Source organism: Bufo bufo, chromosome 2, assembly GCF_905171765.1.
Source record: "Bufo bufo chromosome 2, aBufBuf1.1, whole genome shotgun sequence".
In the NCBI taxonomy this organism is placed as follows: domain Eukaryota; kingdom Metazoa; phylum Chordata; class Amphibia; order Anura; family Bufonidae; genus Bufo; species Bufo bufo.
In genome coordinates, this window is record NC_053390.1 from 133,731,036 (window position 1) to 133,751,664 (window position 20,629).

Sequence of the window (20,629 nt, forward strand, 5' to 3'; positions counted from 1 at the left end):
AAATGAATGGATTTCCTGACTATACAGTATGCGAAAATGGAAAACAGATGGATTGCAGAGTGAGTGCATTATACTTTTGGCTATGTTTTGAATGAAATTGATAGTTATATGCACAAGAGAAACATTATGAGCATACATTTAGTAAACCAAGACCAAAATTACAGCAATATTAAACATTTTCTGAAACACAATGAAGCCTGTGATAGTATTATATTACAAGAAGGCTGAAGAGGCTTGGAATTATTAGCCCCTTCACACATTCACATCTACTTTATTATTACATTGGCTCCAAATGCCTTCAATAAATTGCAATAATTTCTCTGAAATGATGACATATTTATATGACTGTTAGAACAGAAATTTTACATAGATGTGTTAATTCTTTAAATTGTATAAACGACTCTAAGAATAGCTATATCTAAAGTAATGTTTTCTACCTATAAATTACAGGATGTTTTTATAGCTACATTTGATAGAGGTATCACTTTACTCTGACTGCAACATATAGTAAGTGCTCGAAAGAAACAGTCAATGAAATTATTAGGACAGCACTAGCAACACTAGACATGCAAGGAAAGATTTACAATTCTCTTTTATCCATTCCTTGTCTTCTATGACAAATCTTCTTGTGTTAATCAGATCTTTAAGTGACTCTCTATCTTTTCTTTTCTAATATACACTCACCTAAAGAATTATTAGGAACACCTGTTCTATTTATCATTAATGCAATTATCTAGTCAACCAATCACATGGCAGTTGCTTCAATGCATTTAGGGGTGTGGTCCTGGTCAAGACAATCTCCTGAACTCCAAACTGAATGTCAGAATGGGAAAGAAAGGTGATTTAAGCAATTTTGAGCGTGGCATGGTTGTTCGTGCCAGACGGGCCGGTATGAGTATTTCACAATCTGCTCAGTTACTGGGATTTTCACGCACAACCATTTCTAGGGTTTACAAAGAATGGTGTGAAAAGGGAAAAAACATCCAGTATGCGGCAGTCCTGTGGGCAAAAATGCCTTGTGGATGCTAGAGGTCAGAGGAGAATAGGCCGACTGATTCAAGCTGATAGAAGAGCAACGTTGACTGAAATAACCACTCGTTACAACCGAGGTATGCAGCAAAGCATTTGTGAAGCCACAACATGCACAACCTTGAGGCGGATGGGCTACAACAGCAGAAGACCCCACCGGGTACCACTCATCTCCACTACAAATAGGAAAAAGAGGCTACAATTTGCACGAGCTCACCAAAATTGGACTGTTGAAGACTGGAAAAATGTTGCCTGGTCGGATGAGTCTCGATTTCTGTTGAGACATTCAAATGGTAGAGTACGAATTTGGTGTAAACAGAATGAGAACATGTATCCATCCTCTGATGGCTACTTCCAGCAGGATAATGCACCATGTCACAAAGCTCGAATCATTTCAAATTGGTTTCTTGAACATGACAATGAGTTCATTGTACTAGAATGGCCCCCACAGTCACCAGATCTCAACCCAATAGAGCATCTTTGGGATGTGGTGGAACGGGAGCTTCGTGCCCTGGATGTGCATCCCTCAAATCTCCATCAACTGCAAGATGCTATCCAATCAATATGGGCCAACATTTCTAAAGAATGCTATCAGCACCTTGTTGAATCAATGCCACGTAGAATTAAGGCAGTTCTGAAGGCAAAAGGGGTCCAACACCGTATTAGTATGGTGTTCCTAATAATTCTTTAGGTGAGTGTATGTTCTTTTTAGTTAGATCTTTGTTTTTCTGATACAAAGCTCTAAATCCTCTGCATAGATATTTAAAAAAAAAATAACATGCAGGTTATTTGTGTCAACACTAGAGGGAGCTTAGGAGCGTACTGCATACTGTCATGCAAGAAACTCAATAATAGTATCCAGTATGTGGATACTCACAGTAGAGGACAGTTCTCCTTAAAAGGTTCTGCCAAGATTTCTGGTGCCTAATTTCTGAATATATCTTTCTTGCATTCAAAATATATCTTTCATGCATTCAAAACTCATTTTCTTGTGATACAGAGCTACAGATTCTTTACATACACATGAAGGTAAAGGGTTGTCCAAAATTTAAACTTCCTCTTATCCACAGGATAGAGGATAGGTGTCTGATCAGTGGGGGCAGGACCACTGGGACACATATTGATCAAGAGAATAGGTGTGTCCTCCATATCAATAGAGTGGTAGTCAAACATGCACACTCTCTATCAGCTCCTCTTGAGCCGTCCCATAAAGATGAATGCAGAAATGTTATTGATATAAGAGGACATAGGGCTCCTGGACACAGGACAGTCTATTCATACAAGAGGATGTAGGACCCTTGGACACAAGGCGCAGGATCCCCATTCTTATTATCAGTGGAGATCCCAGTGGTCAGACATCAGAACCTCACCAGTTATTTTTTTTCCAATTCTGAGTGAGGATAGAGGGGAAGTTCTAATCTTGTCACAAGTATAGGCTCCTTTTGCACAGACTGGCAAAACAAGAAATTCTTTAATATTCAACTATTATAAAATGCAAAATTTTAGAAATGGAGACATTTAAATGCTTGAAAGGTAGAAACAAAAAACTCGTACTCTGTAGTGAGCTTAGCATGAAATGTACTGAACTTAGTAAAAATGTCTACTAAGATTGGAGACACATTTTATGAGCGTTCTAAGTTAGTCTAGGTTCATTAAAATCTGATGGATATACGGTATTGTAGAACTGTTACCGTTCATAAACTAATTCTGAGTTCCCAGGTCTGATACATAGAAATACAGTATACGTAAAATATTTGAAATTATGAAAATAAGGATTGTTTCAGGAAAGCCAGGACACATTGACGCCCTAAATATGCTGGAGTAACCCAGGCTGATAATGTTAATTATGCCAGTAAAGTTAAAATAGTTGTCCTTGGCGTTTATCCTCTTTGATGAGAGATATAAACAAATAAAAAAAAATAAAAAAAGATTTTTCCTCTTAACAAAATATAATCTGTCCTTGAATATTAAAGAACAATATTAAATAAACAACCTGAAAATAAAGTGGAAGGAAAGAAAAACACAACAAGAATGATACATAGCCAAATATATACATTTCTGATGAAGGGACACACACAGAGATGCACGTAAAATACATCTGATTTTAAAATGATCTAAAAAGACTAAATTTCATCAAAGCTTCCTGACTTGATTTGGGCAGAGTTTGGCATAATTTCTATCATGAGATGCGCCTACAGCTATTTATAAACTGTTCTTAACAAATATGAAATGTGTCTCGTGATTAGGTTCTAAAAAAAAAGTCTGTGTACCTAAGAATAGGTCCCCACATATGACCTAGCTGTCAGTGGATGACCTCTTCTTTGAAGGTTGCTGTGTTGTCAACCCAACGAGCAATGAAAAATGAGGTCATTAAGGGTCTATCCATGTAAAGTGTTTGCCCTATACTGTTTTATATAGTCGTCATGTAAAAGCCCCCTAATGACCAACATTAAGCACTTGCCACTTATTCCGTGTATAGATGTAATAAACAAAATGTATATGTTGAATGTTGAAATCTGGCCTACAAGTGTCTATGTGATTTGTTGAATGAATCAGGCATGGAACAAGAATGGAGATTGCCAGTACACTCTAAGAGAAGTGGGATATCAGTGGACAACACATTTGTGTCCAATATTCCAAGCAACAAAAGTGGCTTCCTTTATGAGAAATATATTGTTTTTATATAAATTATGAGCTTAGTATAGCACTGATAGGTTGGGCAATGAAGGACCTATCTATGATCCACAGTATCTCTGTTTCTATGTTCTGCTCATAAAATTTTGATCCTTTTTTGGTGAAAACATAAAGACACCCATATTTAGGGTAGGCATTGTTGAAGCAAAGCAAGCATATTATTATTCTCCAAAAGTATCCAAATTGCTAAAGTGATATACTGTATTTCATTTTCTAGATGGAGTATATTCAAAGAGCTCATAAAAATACAAGAAGCTCTCTTAGACCGTTGAAGTGATAATAAAGCACCTTCCCTATATAAAGCTACTACTGGAAATGAATTGTAGGTTAGAAGTTATTTTAAAATCCATGTAGAAGAAGACTGTTTGTTAATCATTTTTTTAATATTAGCATATTGCCATTACTTCTTGAAGACAATGTCTTTCATATGGTCTATTAGGGGGTAGAGGGGTTCCCACACTTGGGACCCTCCTCTTTGAGCTGCTCTATATGTGTGACTCCCATTTTGTAGGATGCATAATACTGCATAGTTTGGCTGGTCATGGCTTCCCCTGGCAAAATCCAGAGCTTGGCAAGAGTGCAGGGAGTTGGACTTGCTAGGAGCCACACTTAGAAAAGAATTGTCTCTGATGAAGCATGTAAAGAAGTATACATAAATCACATATAGGGTCATGATATATGCTCATTTGAATCATGACTTACATAAAATGAAGGTGTGGCTATTGCGTCTGTAGAGGAAAATGAATGCTCAATGCTGATGTAAATATGCTTTAATTTTACAGTAAGCTTCTAATTTACTATGACAGTAAAAATGAAAAAAATGTACTTTGAATTGCTATGAATAAAAATGAGATCCACTGTTGTTGATTGCACAGCCCTTGAAGTGCATCACTTAAAGAGTTCATGAATTTCATGTGATACAAAAGACCGTTAAAATACAGACTGCCTTTTCTTTGGGGGAAACTAGAGACATCAGAATTTCAATGAAAACGAACTGAACTTAGTTAAATTATCATCACATGTCACCGAGCTGCATTTCTAAATACTTTTACATACTAACATCTTCTTGCATAAGATCACACTCATCAATGTGATAACACGAAAGACAGACTCTTATGTCCTAATTTTCATTGTATGTATTCAAGACACCATCGTTCCTGGCACAATCAAACTGGTTTACATGTAATTGTATTATGATTGCTTATTTCAGATCTCTTTCCCAGGTAGAAAATCTGAATGCAAAGTCACCAACTATTGATAATTGGGTGGTTGTTAGCAAGATATAAGAAGATTATACTGACCTCAATGGAATAAAAAAACTACAGTGTCTTTGCCAGTCCCATAGACGAAGGGAGGGCAGTGCACATGCTCAACCTCAACTCTGTTTACTGATCTGCTATGGATGACCTATCTTAAATTCTGGAAACCCCTCTGAAGACCCATAAGAGAATTATCTGTCTGAAGGGTGTGCAATATTTACAGGGGCGGATTGGCCTTACACCCTACAGGAACATTTTCTGGTGCGCTGATGACCAGGGGGCCACTGAAGACCTCTTGATGGCCGTAGGCAAGGTACATAATGATCTGATGCTTAACGGCCGCAGGTGTCGTCCTGAACTCAACTGTATTACTGTCCTCATGGTGGTGATACAGTTGAATACTGTGGTGAGGGCGGCAGTAGTTTGGGCCATCCTGTGGTATTTGGTACTGCCGGGGCGGTATTCTGCACTGAACTACAGTATAGCCTGCTCCACCTACTTCGGTTGTCCCCACCTACCTGTTTTGGCCCGTATTCTGTCAGTTTGAACCCACCTACAACATGGGACCACTTTTAGTTTTTTTTTTCCAGGGCTACTAAGTTCCCAATCCGCCCCTGAATATTTATCTCTGTCATTTAGAGAGCACACGGGGAATAAATGGTATATGCAATACTAAACTACAAACACTGCAGAGCATTTATATCCCAATCCACAATCCATATGGTATAGAGTCTGTGAGGAGCAAGTAAACCAACACGAAAAAAGGCAGAAAATGTCTTTAATATCTAATTTTATTCTTCATGCAATTTTTTTTTCTTAGCAAACTGAGACTTTCCACTTGCACCGGATCTGTTTCAGAGCTATTACAGTAGATTAATGACATTGGATTATTAATGTGAGATTACCTAAAGATGATAACCAGCATACAGTCCAGGTGATTAAATATTTCATAGCTAGAAGTAACTATTTCAAAGGTTTGAGAGCCATGAGAGAAAATGAAAGCTGAGAAGCCTGAATGACTCCAGTCCAAATACATCTTAATATTGAAAATAACAGATAAAATATACATCTTAAATATTATTAAAATCACCAGCGGCAAAAGATTAACTACAAATCCAAACTTTACCAAGATACTAGTCGTTTGCAGATGTGGGCAGATTTAGTGGTTCATTGGGGAAATATCAGGCATCCTCACCAAATCTTTCGTCTTACCCACATAACCAACAGCTGTCTATACAGTAATTTACCAGCATGGCTTAGTGTATGAAACCTCTCCACTGTCTGCCACAATATCGTATTCCTGCTGCTTTACTTTCACATCTTATATCCATGGCTATGATCACCTGTTTTCACCACTTGATTATGCAACTACTCTGTAAAGTGTTTTTTTAATCATAGGACGCTAGCTTGTGTCAAGGCTTTTGAATTACATCGTATCTGTAATGAATGCTGGGTACTTATAATCATTTGTACATTTCCTACATAAATGAACAAGTAATGCTATCATCTTGCTATAGGAATGTTTATCGCGAATTAGTTTACATTTACTAAGTAAAATGCCTTTTAAATAAATGTATTCTAGTACAAAACAATTAATTTTCACTGGTATACCCGGAGTATGATATGTTAAATACAATACATGTTTCTTTTGTGTTTAAAATAAGTTCAAACGCCCCTTCCCCCCACTCCCAACATCTAAATTGGGGAAAAAACTTTCTGAAAATGTATATTTTTATTGTAGATTTTGACTGTTTGGTGAGGGGGGTATTGATAACATGCACAGAAGTCCATTTTCACCTCCTCCTGTGGACATGTACAGGTAAAACAGGGAGGCAGTCTTTTTTTTCTCTCCTCCTGTAGCCTGCGTTTCACTATTTGATAGAGGAAATATCCGAAAACACAGAGCATATATCAGGAGCCAGTACAGAGATCTCTCCCATGATCTATTTATACCCAGGACTATGACAAAGGGACATCCATTATGACTAGAGGAAAGGTTTCTACACAAACATAGAAGAGGATTCTTTACGGTAAGAGCAGTGAGACTATGGAACTCTCTACCTGAGGAGGTGGTGATGGTGAACTCACTAAAAGAGGAGCCTGGGTGCATTTCTGGAGTGTAATAATATTACAGGTTATAGTTCCTAGAGAAGGGTTGTTGATTCAGGGAGTTATTCTGATTGCCTGATTGGAGTCGGGGAGGAATTATATTCACTAAAATAAGGAAAATTGACCTCATGAGTTTTTTTTTTTTCTCTGGATCAACTTTGTAGGATAACAGGCTGAACTGGATGGAAGTATGTCTATATTCAGACTTTAAACTATGTTACTATCTCTGCCAGATCATGGGATGATGTGTTGTCCTACTTCACATGTCCCAGGCAGCCAATCATTGTGATTACAACAGGAACCTACAGATCACCCCATGAGTGATAAGGTGGAAATGATGTTAGATGATTTTTGGATTTTATGCTGATAGCTATCTGTTGAATGGACGGGATGAATGGGAAGTTATTTTTGTCTTAGAGAACTTAAAAGAGTTTTCCAGCCAGTAAAATGTTTTTAAAAGTGGTCAAAATGGCTTTAAAAAAATAAAAATTATATTCACCTCACTGATCCCTTGCCCATTCCTGTTTCAAAGTTTCCTGGATTCCCCACTGATGTATGTACTTCTTAGTCCCTATAAACATAGGAAATGTCACTGCTTAGACAGTCAGCAGTGACTGCCTGAGTGCTTACATTTCTGAATCGCGAGGGATAAGGCAGTAACCCTAACCTAGGAAGCTGTTAGGATGGGAATAATTGTTGAGATAATTCTGACTTATTTTTAAGCCAATGATTTTATTGGCTGGGCAACTCCCTAAACTGGATACACTTAGAAAACTCTTTAAAATGCAGAATGAGAGCAGCGGGGAATTGTTGAGGTGGTTAGGACTTATTTTATTTTTTTAAGCCATTTTTACCATACAATACAACCTCTTTAACCAAAATTGGACCAACTTGGAAACCCATTTAAAATGCATATGTCCTCCATAGGTCTTCCACTATCTAAGTTACAATCGGACCGATAAGTTGCTTCTTCTTGATATATGCACAAATTGAAATGGATTGTTCAATTCCAGACAATGGCTACTCGAAAGGACCTTGGAGACCAAGCAACAGTATCAGATAGTCAAAAACAAGAGATCAATTATTACAGCTATTTTGTGTTCTTATTTTATGGTATATCTGGAACAGATTATCCATGTATTTTGAAAGTCTTCAAAAGAACAAATGAAGTCACATTTATTATGTGGTAAAATATATAAATATATCGAATATCTTCTTTATAGTATTCTTGGACATGGTTAAGATTCACTTGCAATCCATGGACTTCTCTTTCAATATGACTATATATACATGAGTCATATTTCTTGTCCATTGTCTTGGCTTAGATCCTTTACTTTTTCTAAGGTTTTCTCCCCATTTATATGATTGCACACAGACGAGATGTTTTGCATATTATCTATTGAGGATGATATAGTCAGTCATTAAGAATGCCTCATTTGAATAATATATGAACTTTATTTGTGGTCAACTACAAATGTGAGATCAAAAGATCGTGGTTAGGACCATAAATTGCTGCTCCTCCCTTCACAGGCAAAATCATAGAGTAAATTACAAGCTGTGTGTGGCAGAAGCGTTGGAATGCATGCATTATATTTTCCCTGCAGGAAACCTGCATAGAGTCTACAGTGAATTACTGATTATAAATGTAAAGCAATGTTCATTTAAGTTTAGGAAACTTGGCCAAAGAGACACACTTACATGTTTTTACAACTGTGTGCATAGTGGTATTAAGCATTCTTTTTTGAAACTCAGAAAGTCTAATTTTTAAAGTGTATGTTTTTAAAAAGTTCTGAAATGCAGAGTGGGGTGTTTGAACAATGAGACTGTTCAAAACCTGGACCAATTATTTAATGAGTCCATGAGTTTTTAATATATGACATAAGTTTGGAAATCCTAAATTATTCGTTCGATGACCACAATCGTCAAAAATGATCATCTTTTGTTGAAATTTGTTGGCAATTGGATCTTGTGGTTGGTTCTTCTGTATGGCTAAGAAATTACCTGGTTTATTAAATGTTAGTTTAATCTCTATATCATTTGCTGTACTCAAGGTACAATTATAGTGTTCTCAATGCTACCAATGGCTTTTAGAAGGTAGGAGGCCAAGTTATGGTGCCAACTCTGGTGGCGTTTTTGTTTTAGGAACAATAAATATTTCTTCTCTTTTGCATTCACTGTTCTTATGTTTTCAAATGAACTTGAAGTTATTCTTAATGCATTGTACCAGAAGATTTTCTAATGGGCTTGAAAATTGAACTCTATTCAATGCCCTTTTGGTTTATGTACATATAATCGAAAATCATTCTATTGCACAGAAGTAAAGGCTTAAAATAGTATAAATGTTCAGTATGCTATGCAGCTGAACTGACTTTTCCATGGAAATATAAACATAGACAAAACAAAAATTGGACCTCATCTCCAATTTTAGCAAAGATCATGAACCTCCAGATTACAAAACATGATTATATCACCACCAGCTTAAGCCTATTAAACTTAGACCATACAGAGTTCTCTGTTATTAAGGGAGACACTGGACAAAGACATTTGCCAACTCTGAGACTGTACTGAAGACGTACACCAGACATAAATAGATGTATTGTTCTGATAAGTTATTAGGGAGACAGCTTCAACTTTATAATGAACTTGTCTTCTTGTCAAGTCTTTTTATCGATACCCTCTCAATGCACAGAGATCCTTGTCCCTGCTCTAGCCATACTACATAATAAACAAAGACTATTCTTGATAATGGGTCACAGCTTTGGGAGCATCATTTCATTTATATATCATTTAAAGGAGCATTAACTTTTTTTTCTCACATATTAGCATCCTATATGTGAGTATTCTATATTAATTATTTATTTATAAAAAAAAATCCAAAAAAGTGAGTGGATGGTTTTCTGGATTTCATTTCTGAAGTCACTCCATGTAGTCTACTTCCTGTCTTGGCTCTTTGTTTTGACTTTTAGCAAACAGCCTCTCTTAACTTTCTAAATCAGACCATCACCGTGGTCAGAGAGGGAAGGAGGTGAGTGAATCAATTAGAGTATCACAAATTACACTGATAAGTACAATGCTCTTCTGTGACATCTTTATCTCTTGCCGATCAGGAGAATAATAGAACTGTCATACTGTTATTCAATTACTACAAGCTACTATTATATTTGCAGATAACATCTTCCCCGCTTAGCAGCAATACATAGACAATAGAGTCCCTATCTATATAGGAGTTTTAGCTCTCTATGATAAGCACTACAGAAGGACAATATTTTGCATTTAGTTTTCAATGGTATAGTAAAGCTGAAATAAAAAAGAAAGCAGCCAACAATTCTTAAATATTGTTTTCTATGAATATAAAAAATACCCCTTTTGATGGAAGTGTCCCTTTAAATCACAAGAGCTATCCCACAGCTAATATTATTATTATTATTATTATTATTATTATTATTATTATTATTATTATTATTATTATTATTATTATTATTATTATCCCAACCCTTTTGGCATATCTGTATTAATCTTTCTCATTAGGATAATACATTTTATTTCTTCAGACATACCAACTAGCTGTAATGCTTATATTCTGCTCAAAACACAAGATGACCCAAAAGATAGAATAGCACAACATGGATGCCAATCTCCCTACTTTTTGTTTTTTATGGAAAACTTGCAAGGGTTTTCTGGCTATTAAAATAAAATACAAAAATTTCTGAATGTCTTAAAAAAGAAATGAAGTCATGCTCACCTGACTGATCCCTTGCTGCTCCCATTTCAAAGCTTCCAGGATCCCCCCTTGGACTCTGTAATTCCTAGTCCATATGAACTCAGAAAATGTGACCAATCAGCCTGTCAATAGCCACAGTAGTGACCCACTTCAGCCAGTAAACAGCTGTGTGGTCGCATTTCTGTGTCGAGAGGGATCAGGAAGTAATAATCAGTGAGGGATCTAAGAAGAATCAGAACTGGAGTGGCATGTGATCAATGTGGTGAGTATAACATTTTATTTTTAAGCAATTTTACCATTTTGTTAAAAAAAAGTATTGGGTGGACAACCGCCTTACCCAGAATTGGACAAACTTAGAAACCAAAATCTAAATATAACTTGCAAGTAATATATTGTTTAGACCTGTGATACTAACAAAAGCAGCATTTAATTACTTTAAAATGCTGATAATCTCAATAACCTGCACAAGTCCCTACAGTGTCCCAAAAAAATTCCACAAATGTTCTATTTTTCTTTATGGACAAAGTTCCCAATTTTTATAGATTGTTGACAATTCTGCATGTCAACTGCTATAGAATCTGGCAGGTGGAATGGTCTGGGTCTGAGCTAAGCCTACTAACGTGAAAATTTCAGATCCTGAAGAAGCCATTTGGGTGAGGAACATTTTGGTGTCAGGCCATCTCAGGATCTTCAGCACCGCTATGACACATTGTACCATACTGATATTGTTGCAGATCTCGGGCATGATTCTTTGCCTGGTCTAGAGCTATAAAATGCAGAGGTTTACCAATTAAATTCATATACACGTGTACATACTGTGCACACATAGTTGTTGAATTTAACTCGTCGCACTGCAGTAGCCTAACAAGTTACGCACAACTTCATAGTACTGTATATAAATGTGTATGTAAGCATACACACACATCTGCTTTCACATTTGAGATAAATTGGGATTATAAAATTTGGCGACTCTCTAATTATTTTTGTCTGGAAAGGGAATTTACGTTTCCAGTAATTAGTGAATTTGAGCAGGTTAGAAAGTACTGAAATCTATGATTTACCTGCACTGGTGCCTGCACCGCTTGTGAGGTCCCCACCCATCAGACCACCTAAGAATTAAAAAAATAAAAAAAATGGCATAGTCAGCATTGCTGCCACTCACCACAGATACCACATCTTAACTCTCTTCCATGAAATGTAAAAGTCCGGTGAAGGAATTTGTACTATGAACTTTGTGTATTTGCAATAGAGAGATTAGAAAAAAAATAACCCCATGGGTTTGCTTCTAATCTCTGTCTATATATAGCCATATTGTGGAATTCAAACATAATCATTTATGTTTTTATCATGAGCAGTTAATGTAAAAAAAAATACATTAATTATACACATACCGACACAAAGCCAGTTCTCTTGCTTATACACAAGAACACACAACTAGTGATGGAATCCAAGGATCTGATTATGTGTGTCATCCAATCTAGCCAGTTATCACTACTCCTGACAGATCTTATAGACATTAAAAGGGGATGCTCAACATTTATTTTACTTCTAACACTTCCTTTTCTTATATTTTTTCATATCAACGTTTATAAGCTTTAGACAACTAATACGCAAAACATTCTCCATTCCATATAGAAAAACCACAATATGAGCATAAAGGGGTTTTCTGAGTGTGACTGAGAGTGACTTCATTGAATAACTTCAGTAGTTTATTTTTAAAATGGAAAACCACTTTAAAACTTGAAACGAAGTCACAAGCAACTTTGCGAATAACTAACTTCGACTCATCGGAGCCCATACATTTCAATACCTTAAGGAGACGGATCTCTATCAGTATTAATCCAAAGTTTGGAACAAAGTGACTTCGGATGTAGCATCTGAAGCTTGCTTCGCTGATCACTACTGATGACTTATACGTAGCTACTTCATCAGTATCTGATCGGTGGTGGTCTGATATCCGGGACCTCCCATAATCAGCTATTTTAGGAGGCTATGGTGCTCCAGTGAGCTGCCTCCTCCTAGACTTTCCTAGGCCAGTGATATCATGTTCATTGGTTACATGGCTAGGCGATCTTCAGTCCCATTTAAGGGAAAGGGGCTGAGCTGCGATACTAAGTACATCCGCTACCCAATGCATAGTGCTGTGCTTGGTAAGCTGCAAGGAGGGCAGTGTCACAGCCTTCCTTAAACAGCTGATCAGCAGGGATCCCAGGTGTTTGATCATCGCCAATCAAATACCGATGACCTATCCAGAGGATAATTCATCAGTATAAAACAATCGGAAAACTGCTTTTAAGATTTGTCTCCAGTCTGTATGGATAACAAATATGCAAGTGCAAAGACTACAGCAAATCTCTTAATATTTGCATAACGTCACTTTTGTATTATTAATATGGTCACTATCATTAAAATGGGTGGCAAATCTGTGGTGGACTTGCAAGAAAAGGAAAACCCTAAATCCTTGTACAGCAGCATTAACAAAATATCACCCTAGATCTTCCTGATCACAATGTATCGGTACAAAACAAATACAGATAGTCATCAAATTAGCTTTGGATGACTGATCCATGGAATTAATGAGCATTCCCGCCATGGACATTCTTGGCATATCCACAGGATATGTCATAGATTCCCGATAGGTGCAAGTGAAAGTGGGACCTGAACAGGAATCCCCAGACCCATGTATTATGCTCTCCCAACCAGTGGCTGCACAGCTCTCCATTCAATCTCTACCTGGATGTGGCAGCTGGCAGATGGCACAGAGGTATAGACGTTAGGGGACCCCTGTCATGGGAGTCCTGTATTTTCAAGCAATGTCTAAAATGGTGCTTAGTGTGACAATAATAATTTATGGCATATCCACAAAATATGCCAAAGATACCTTATAGGTGCATGTCCCAAAAGTGGGACCTGAGCAGGAATCCCCAGACCCATGTATCACGCTCTCTCAACCAGTGGCTGCACACCTCTCCATTGAATCTCTATCTGGATGTGGCAGATAGTGGATGGCATAGAGGTAAAGATGTTAGGGGACCCCTGTGATGGACATAGGTGAGAGTCGTAAAACTGGGACCTACATCTTCAAGCAATGCCCAAAATGGTGCCTAGTGTGATAACTGCAAGTCAAAATGTTATGTACAATATACATTATTTTTGGTTTATTTGGTAAAGCTCAAACAATATAAAAAATACTATTTAATTCATATAGTTTAATTTTCTGCAAACGTGAAATGAATGGCTTGTACACAATGCCATTTTATAGCTACATGTCTAAGCTGTATGTTTAGCGCCAAGGTTTTAGGAAAGGTTTCTCTGATCTCCTAAGATGGGATTCAGACCTACAGTATATGGTTCCTACATGGAGCTGTAATATGGCCTTGTCATAAACAGGCCCAGATGCCCCATATGTTCAATTTTTGCATCACTGTTACAGAATCCTACTTGTGTTACCTGCACTTGGTGGTCGATGTGTCAAGCCAGGAGACATGCTGTTTCTCTGCAAGGTTTGATGGGACAATGGCAAAAGGTTGTGGTTACCCAGTGACCCGGCTTGATTAGTGTAAGCCATATTGTTAGGATTGGAGACTGGGATGGAAACCGGCATCTCAAAATTGGGAGGTGGAACAGCCTGTGAAAAAAAAAGAGAAGCATAAATACAACTATTTTATTAATTTATATAGGAATGCAATCAATAAAACTATGAAAATTACAATTAAATTATAAAATGTGCAAGTAAAAAATATTCTACAGCTATAAACCACAGGTAGGCTTTTTTTTTCTAGCTGACATTAACACAAAATGTTAGACTATTTCTCTTTAAACTGTATTTTTTTTATTCCAACTAGTTTAGCTAATTATATTTTGGATTTTATGCCCCATTTTTGTCATCAAAAATATGAAAAAGGCTATTTCATATGTAATATTTTCAAGTTTGATGTACTGCAAGCATAACCTCTATTAATTATAAAGGTTTCTATGTCATAAGATCCTGCAAATAGTCATAGAAAAATAATATAAAAATCTATATATGTAAAAAAATAAATCATGAATGGTGACTAGTTTACAAACTCAGACTACTACTGGACAAAATCATTGCTGCAAGTCTCTATAACACAGTAGATACTTTTCGTTACTACTCAGAATTAACTATTACCTGATTCTAAAGTCATTATTAAAAATGAAGTAATAATATGAAAAAAAAAATGAAAATCATGTAAGGATTTTCACAGTGCAGCATATTTACGGTAAGATTTTCTTGCTGCTAACACCAGATGTATTGCAGAAAATAATTTATAGAATCTATCTATCTATCTCATATCTGTATCAGATATTTACTATGTACCAGTAGGAACCGTCATCTTATTTGGTAATTTCTGCTTTTCGCCATAAGACAAACATGTATTTGCCCACAATGACCCACAAACGTTTCTCTGGTAATAAGATGAGCTTCTTTAATTGTAAGCCATTTTACTAAAGAACTCTAATGGTGTTCTACTCAAAAGTACAAATGCAAGTATAATTATTATCAGATGTTTTTGAACCACAAAATTCATGTCCTTAGGCAATTTCTGAGGAAACCTGAGCGACCCTTTTCATGAAGTGCCATAGCCAGCTTTTTCTGTTGGCACATGCGATGTTTTCTTATGGACGGAGAAGTCAGGTTCTTTTTCGTACTGGTGGTTAAAGATATAACCCATGTTTCATATCCACAGCTCAGCTTTTTCAATGGATCTTTCTTTCTGCATGAGCAAAGGCATACCGTTGTGCATTTTAACTGCAGGGCTGTGTTTTCTTACCACCCCTAGTTTGTGGTCAGGTGGGCAAGACAAACCAAAAATGGATCTAGTGTGCCATGTGTTTAGAGCGTCTGTGAGGCTGTCATTTTGATGGTGCCATCCTTCCTGTGTAAAATGGCAATGTCCAGCCCTCAGACCAGGACACCCTATACTTTAAAACCACAAGAACCACAGCCTGAATTGCCCTTTTGTGGAGCACAAGGTTAGTAATTGATTCTAGACTCCATTTGTTTTATTTCATGGTTTTCATTGCCGAGGTTTCAGAGTCCATATATTTTGTTTGAAAAGCGGCTCTGACATATTAAGCCATTTATTTGACTCCCCCTCTTTTAATCGTGAAGAGCATAGCACATAAATCCTAGATAAGATGGTCACCTAGCTTCTAGCTATGATAATGATCTCATACAAATGTACAGTCATGTTTACTGTACTTTGAGACTTCTGCACATTCCAGGCTACTCTGGTGAAGCTGACATTCCTTCTATATTTGTGATCTGTGCTCTCCAATCAATATTAGCATAGGACAAGTGAATCATTCTAAGACTTGTGGATTTCTTCTAAACCTCCTCTCTCCCCGCCTGCTAGTAATCCTTTCCTCCTGTCCACCTCAATGCCAACAGCTGCTACTGCTGTGATCAACACGGGTTTTAAAAGGCACTCGTGTCATTGCTCTCAAATTGCATCTCTGCTACATAAGCATCTAAAAGAGCTTGTGTGAAAACATACTGTAACTATCCCGTCACCCAAGAATTTGAGGGCAACTCAACTGGGTGGCACAGATGGAAAAGCACCGAGATGACTTCTGAATTCACAGAAGAGCACAGTTAACCAGGAATGACATGTATGCACGCACATACACCATATACTGGACAGTATACAGCTCAACATGCAGTACATTAGTGAGATCTATAGGTATAAGGTATAATTTTCAAACATTATATATTTTGGTTATGTTTCTCAATTTACTATCTATGATGGTACTGTAAATAGCACTAAGACTACTCCATCTAGCCATTCTGACTTCTTTAAACAGAAATGATGTCTTATATGTTAAATAAGTTGAGTTACATCAAAAAGTGCCTGGTCCCTCAATGTGTTCCTTTATGTAGTATTATAGCATACCTTTTAATGCAGCCATGTTGTACACTTTAGTGGACATCTTTTTTATTAGGACGTCTTACTGGGAGGTACCATAATGAGATGTTATCAGTATACATACAATGTATATGCATGGCCTTCTGGGTTTTTAAATATATTTCTGGTGCTCTAAATATATTAATACCGTAGAAGCATCCTTAAAGGGGTTTTCCAGGAATTTAATATTGATGATCTATCCTCAGGATAGGTCATCAATATCAGATCATCAGGGATCCGACACCCAGCACTCCCGTTGATCAACTGGTTGAAGAGAAGGCCGCATCCCGTACAAGCGCTACTTTCCCTTCATTGTTTAACTGCTCACCATTGACATTGCAGCAGTGAGCAGGTGTAATTAGAAGCCCTCTTATTGACTTCTATGGGATGGCTCTTTCCTATTCAAGTGTATAGGAACAAGCCATCCCATTGAAGTGAATGGAACGGCTTGTTATGACATCTGCTCACCCCAGTGATGTCGACGGCGAGCGGGTAAACAATGAAGATAAGGTAGCGCTCGCATGGAGCGCAGTCTTCTCTTCAACCAATTGATCGGCGAGAATGCTGGGTGTCGGTTCCCTGCTGATCTGATATTAATGACCTCTCCTGAAGATAGATCATCAATGTTAAAATCCTGGAAAACCCCTTTAAGGTGTCCATACAACCTCTATAGCTGTTGGCCAAACACTATCTCTCTCAATTTCCTTGTCCAAATGTATATGTGTTTTCAATGGTGGGAAGAGGAGAAGGCTGCTGGCAGACACCACCGTTGGTGGTTCTTCTACTGAGAGAACAAATGGATTGGACAAAAAAATCAAACTCACCCAATCCTTCTCTTGGAAGGTCCCTATCCATTTTATATTAAGGGAAAACCCCATATAAAATGGACCATTCGACCAACAATATACCTATGTGTATAGGGACCTTTTGAACAGAGTGGGGACCACAGTGGAATTCAAATACGGTTCCAACTCTAATCCAAGTTCACACCATTGCTTATACATTTGAGGGTATAAAACTTTCAGGGGGAGAATTTGTAGTGGTTATGGTGTCAGTTTTAAGTCCGTCTTTGCTTTGTGAGGTTGTGCCAAATTTATGAAATGGTGCATAATAATGTATTTGGCGCAATTGCCATGTGGTGTACGCCTATGTCTGTAAAAGTAGACCAGGAGCTTGTCTGATGTGGAGAACAATGAATGAGACTTGTAGGTGTTAAATCTGAAATCCTAACCTACTTTACACTCCACTACTTCTACAAAGGCCCCATAGCAAGCTGCGTAGACTGCCTCTATTGTATGTATACCTGTGGTATGTTCTTACCGTGTGTCATTGCTTTGGATGGCATGGATTCATTTTTTCTCTATATATTCTAAAATATTTTCAAAAACACATAATTCCCAAAGTTGTCAGGGATGCGGGCAAGTAAAATAATCTGGACTGGCATGCATCTGTGCGCACTGGAATAATCTACCTTCTTCTCCTTAATAATGTCTTATGGTTCATAGAGAGAAGAGACTGTGCCTATAAGACTCAGTAGTAACGCAGGGATTTTAGTAAAGTGTTTTTGAAGGAGATCTAAGAGTTTGACTTTGCCATCTGGAAACTATACAAGCCTTTACAGACACACCTGACCTCATGGCAAATGCCAATTTATTGTCATAGGTTTGGCGTAACTAAAGCCATGGCTAAAGCGAGTTTGATCATTTTTCACATAAATTCTCCCGTACTCAATGCTTACTGTACTGTTACCCGTGTGAAGCAGACGGTTGTACATTAAACAGAATGGAAAGAGAATAGAAAAAAAAACCACAGCGTACATTTACATACTTATGTCTTCCCACTCACAAAAACAATCAATCATTAGATGATTTCATATGCATGTAAACATGCATCTCATTATACATTACATCAAAAACATAACACTGAAACGCTCATGCAAAGTTATTTCTCTTAAATGACTGGCAAGGCATCTGAATTCATTGAGGGCTGGCAAAATGCATAGAGAAAGCAAAGCTTAGGAGAGCCGTAGTGTCACCCCAGCACGCTCACAAGGTTGTGCCCTAGTAAAGGGATTTCATGCAGTCATCGCTATTAGCATTTAACCCTCTAGCGCTCATGATTTAGGGGTATATTTAGTGCCCAGAAGCTATTTTGAAATGATATTGCATCTTGTTTAGTCACTTAGGGGCACATTTATTAAAACCTTACTGGAAAAAAGTTTTGTATTATTATTTTGTGACTTTTTGAGCTTCTTAGTGCTTTTCAAAAATGGTGAGAAAATTGTTGAGGCTTAGAGGGAAGGATGGCGCTTTGCAGGAGAGACGGGGCCACCTACAACCTGTCCAATATACTAGTATGCATTCCATAAACCGGCCTACATTGGAGCTGAACTCTACACCAGCTAACAGCATTATGTCAGTGTTATCCAATACATTCCAGAACTGTAAGGGTTACAAAGCATCATAAATCAATATAATGCTATGTGACCCCGGCAGTTCTGGGAGGGCAGGACGGGAGCTGCTGCATACTCACGCTTCGAGCCTGATGCGTGAGACTCGCTCGTCTGAAAAGGGACCTTAGAATCTCCAAAAGGGCTGGAGTCATGTGCATGACCATATTACGGCTTTAAACATCCTGTAGAAGTCATACTAAGCCCTAGTACATCACCCATAGCAGTCTATGGTGTATATACTGTACTTACATATGTCTTCCAGCTCACATGGAGACTTATTCTGTTGGATTCACTATGAATCATAAAATATAGGAATTGAGCCACACCTCGACTGGGCACTATTATATGGAGGAACCTTTCCTCTAAAGGAGAACATCTCCTGGATACAGCACAGGTGTCTTCTACATCCAGAGGATTTTTTTTAAAGCAGTGGGTACTTTAAAGAGGACCTGTCACCACTCCTGACATGCCTATTTTAATAGTTTCATGTATTCCCCATGTAATAACAGTTCTGGAACATCTATTCTTATGTCTCTATGTTGTGCCATTCCTTTATTATTTGCACTAGAAGTTATTAATGAATTGCTATTAGCCTTCAGTAAGGGTAGAGAGGGGAGGTAACCAGTTGGGGTGTGTACCTGCACAGTCTGAAAATTGCAGCACTGATTGGATAGAGTAAGACTGTGCAGGTACACACCCCCAACTGGTTACCTCCCCTCTGTACCCTTACTGAAGGCTAATAGCAATTCATTCATAACCTCTAGTGCAAATAATAAGGGAACGGCACAACATAGAGCCATAAGAAGAGATGTTCCAGAACTGTTATTACATGGGGAATACATGAAACTATTAAAACAGGAATGTCAGGATTGGTGAAAGGTCCTCTATAAACAGGCAGAACGGTCTCATTTAGAGGTGGCACGCTATTTGCTTGTAGAACAATTTAGATTTAGGGCACTAATTTATACTAGTAATAGATGGGGTTTGTTAAGTAGCTTTTATGTTGTCTATTATTTCATTTAAAGGGGTCTGCTCTACTGACGGTTACCTTTAATGTAGATGTAAGTATTCAGCATCAGTCTGCAAAGGACCGAATTATGCCTTATCTGAATTTTTCGCATAAAGCTAGTCCAATTTTCAAAGTAACGTTCCTAAAATCTATTTAAATACTGAAATATAAGCATGTACGCCTAATTATATAAAAGCTAAGGGTCTTTGGCTGCTTTTAAATAGACTATAAGCAGAGAACCTTTAAAATTAACCTATTTAATATGCACAGTTTCATCAGACCTTGTAATTCTTGCATTGAGGGGCCTTTAAATGATCTTTAGGGAGATTGGTAGCAATTTAGATGTTTCAGTGGTGATTTAGCACTGCAAGGGTTAAGGGGTATTACGTCAGCAGTAATTAGCAGACCAGCCATGTCACCTTAGGT

At 37.5% G+C, this 20,629-nt stretch overlaps 1 protein-coding gene across 10 annotated transcripts in view; it reads right to left on the reverse strand.

Annotated features, from left to right (window-relative positions):
• The window catches only part of MEF2C (myocyte enhancer factor 2C), a 250,728-nt gene that overhangs the window by 15,721 nt on the left and 214,378 nt on the right, over positions 1 to 20,629 (reverse strand). For 9 of the 10 annotated variants that reach the window (XM_040421534.1, XM_040421533.1, XM_040421524.1 and 6 more), the window contains 2 exons: positions 14,263 to 14,440; positions 11,874 to 11,921 (listed from right to left, as the gene is read on the reverse strand). In XM_040421534.1, the coding sequence (XP_040277468.1) occupies positions 11,874 to 11,921; positions 14,263 to 14,440 (226 nt within the window). The remainder of the gene's footprint in view (positions 1 to 11,873; positions 11,922 to 14,262; positions 14,441 to 20,629) is intronic. The other variant, XM_040421530.1, reaches the window with a different exon arrangement.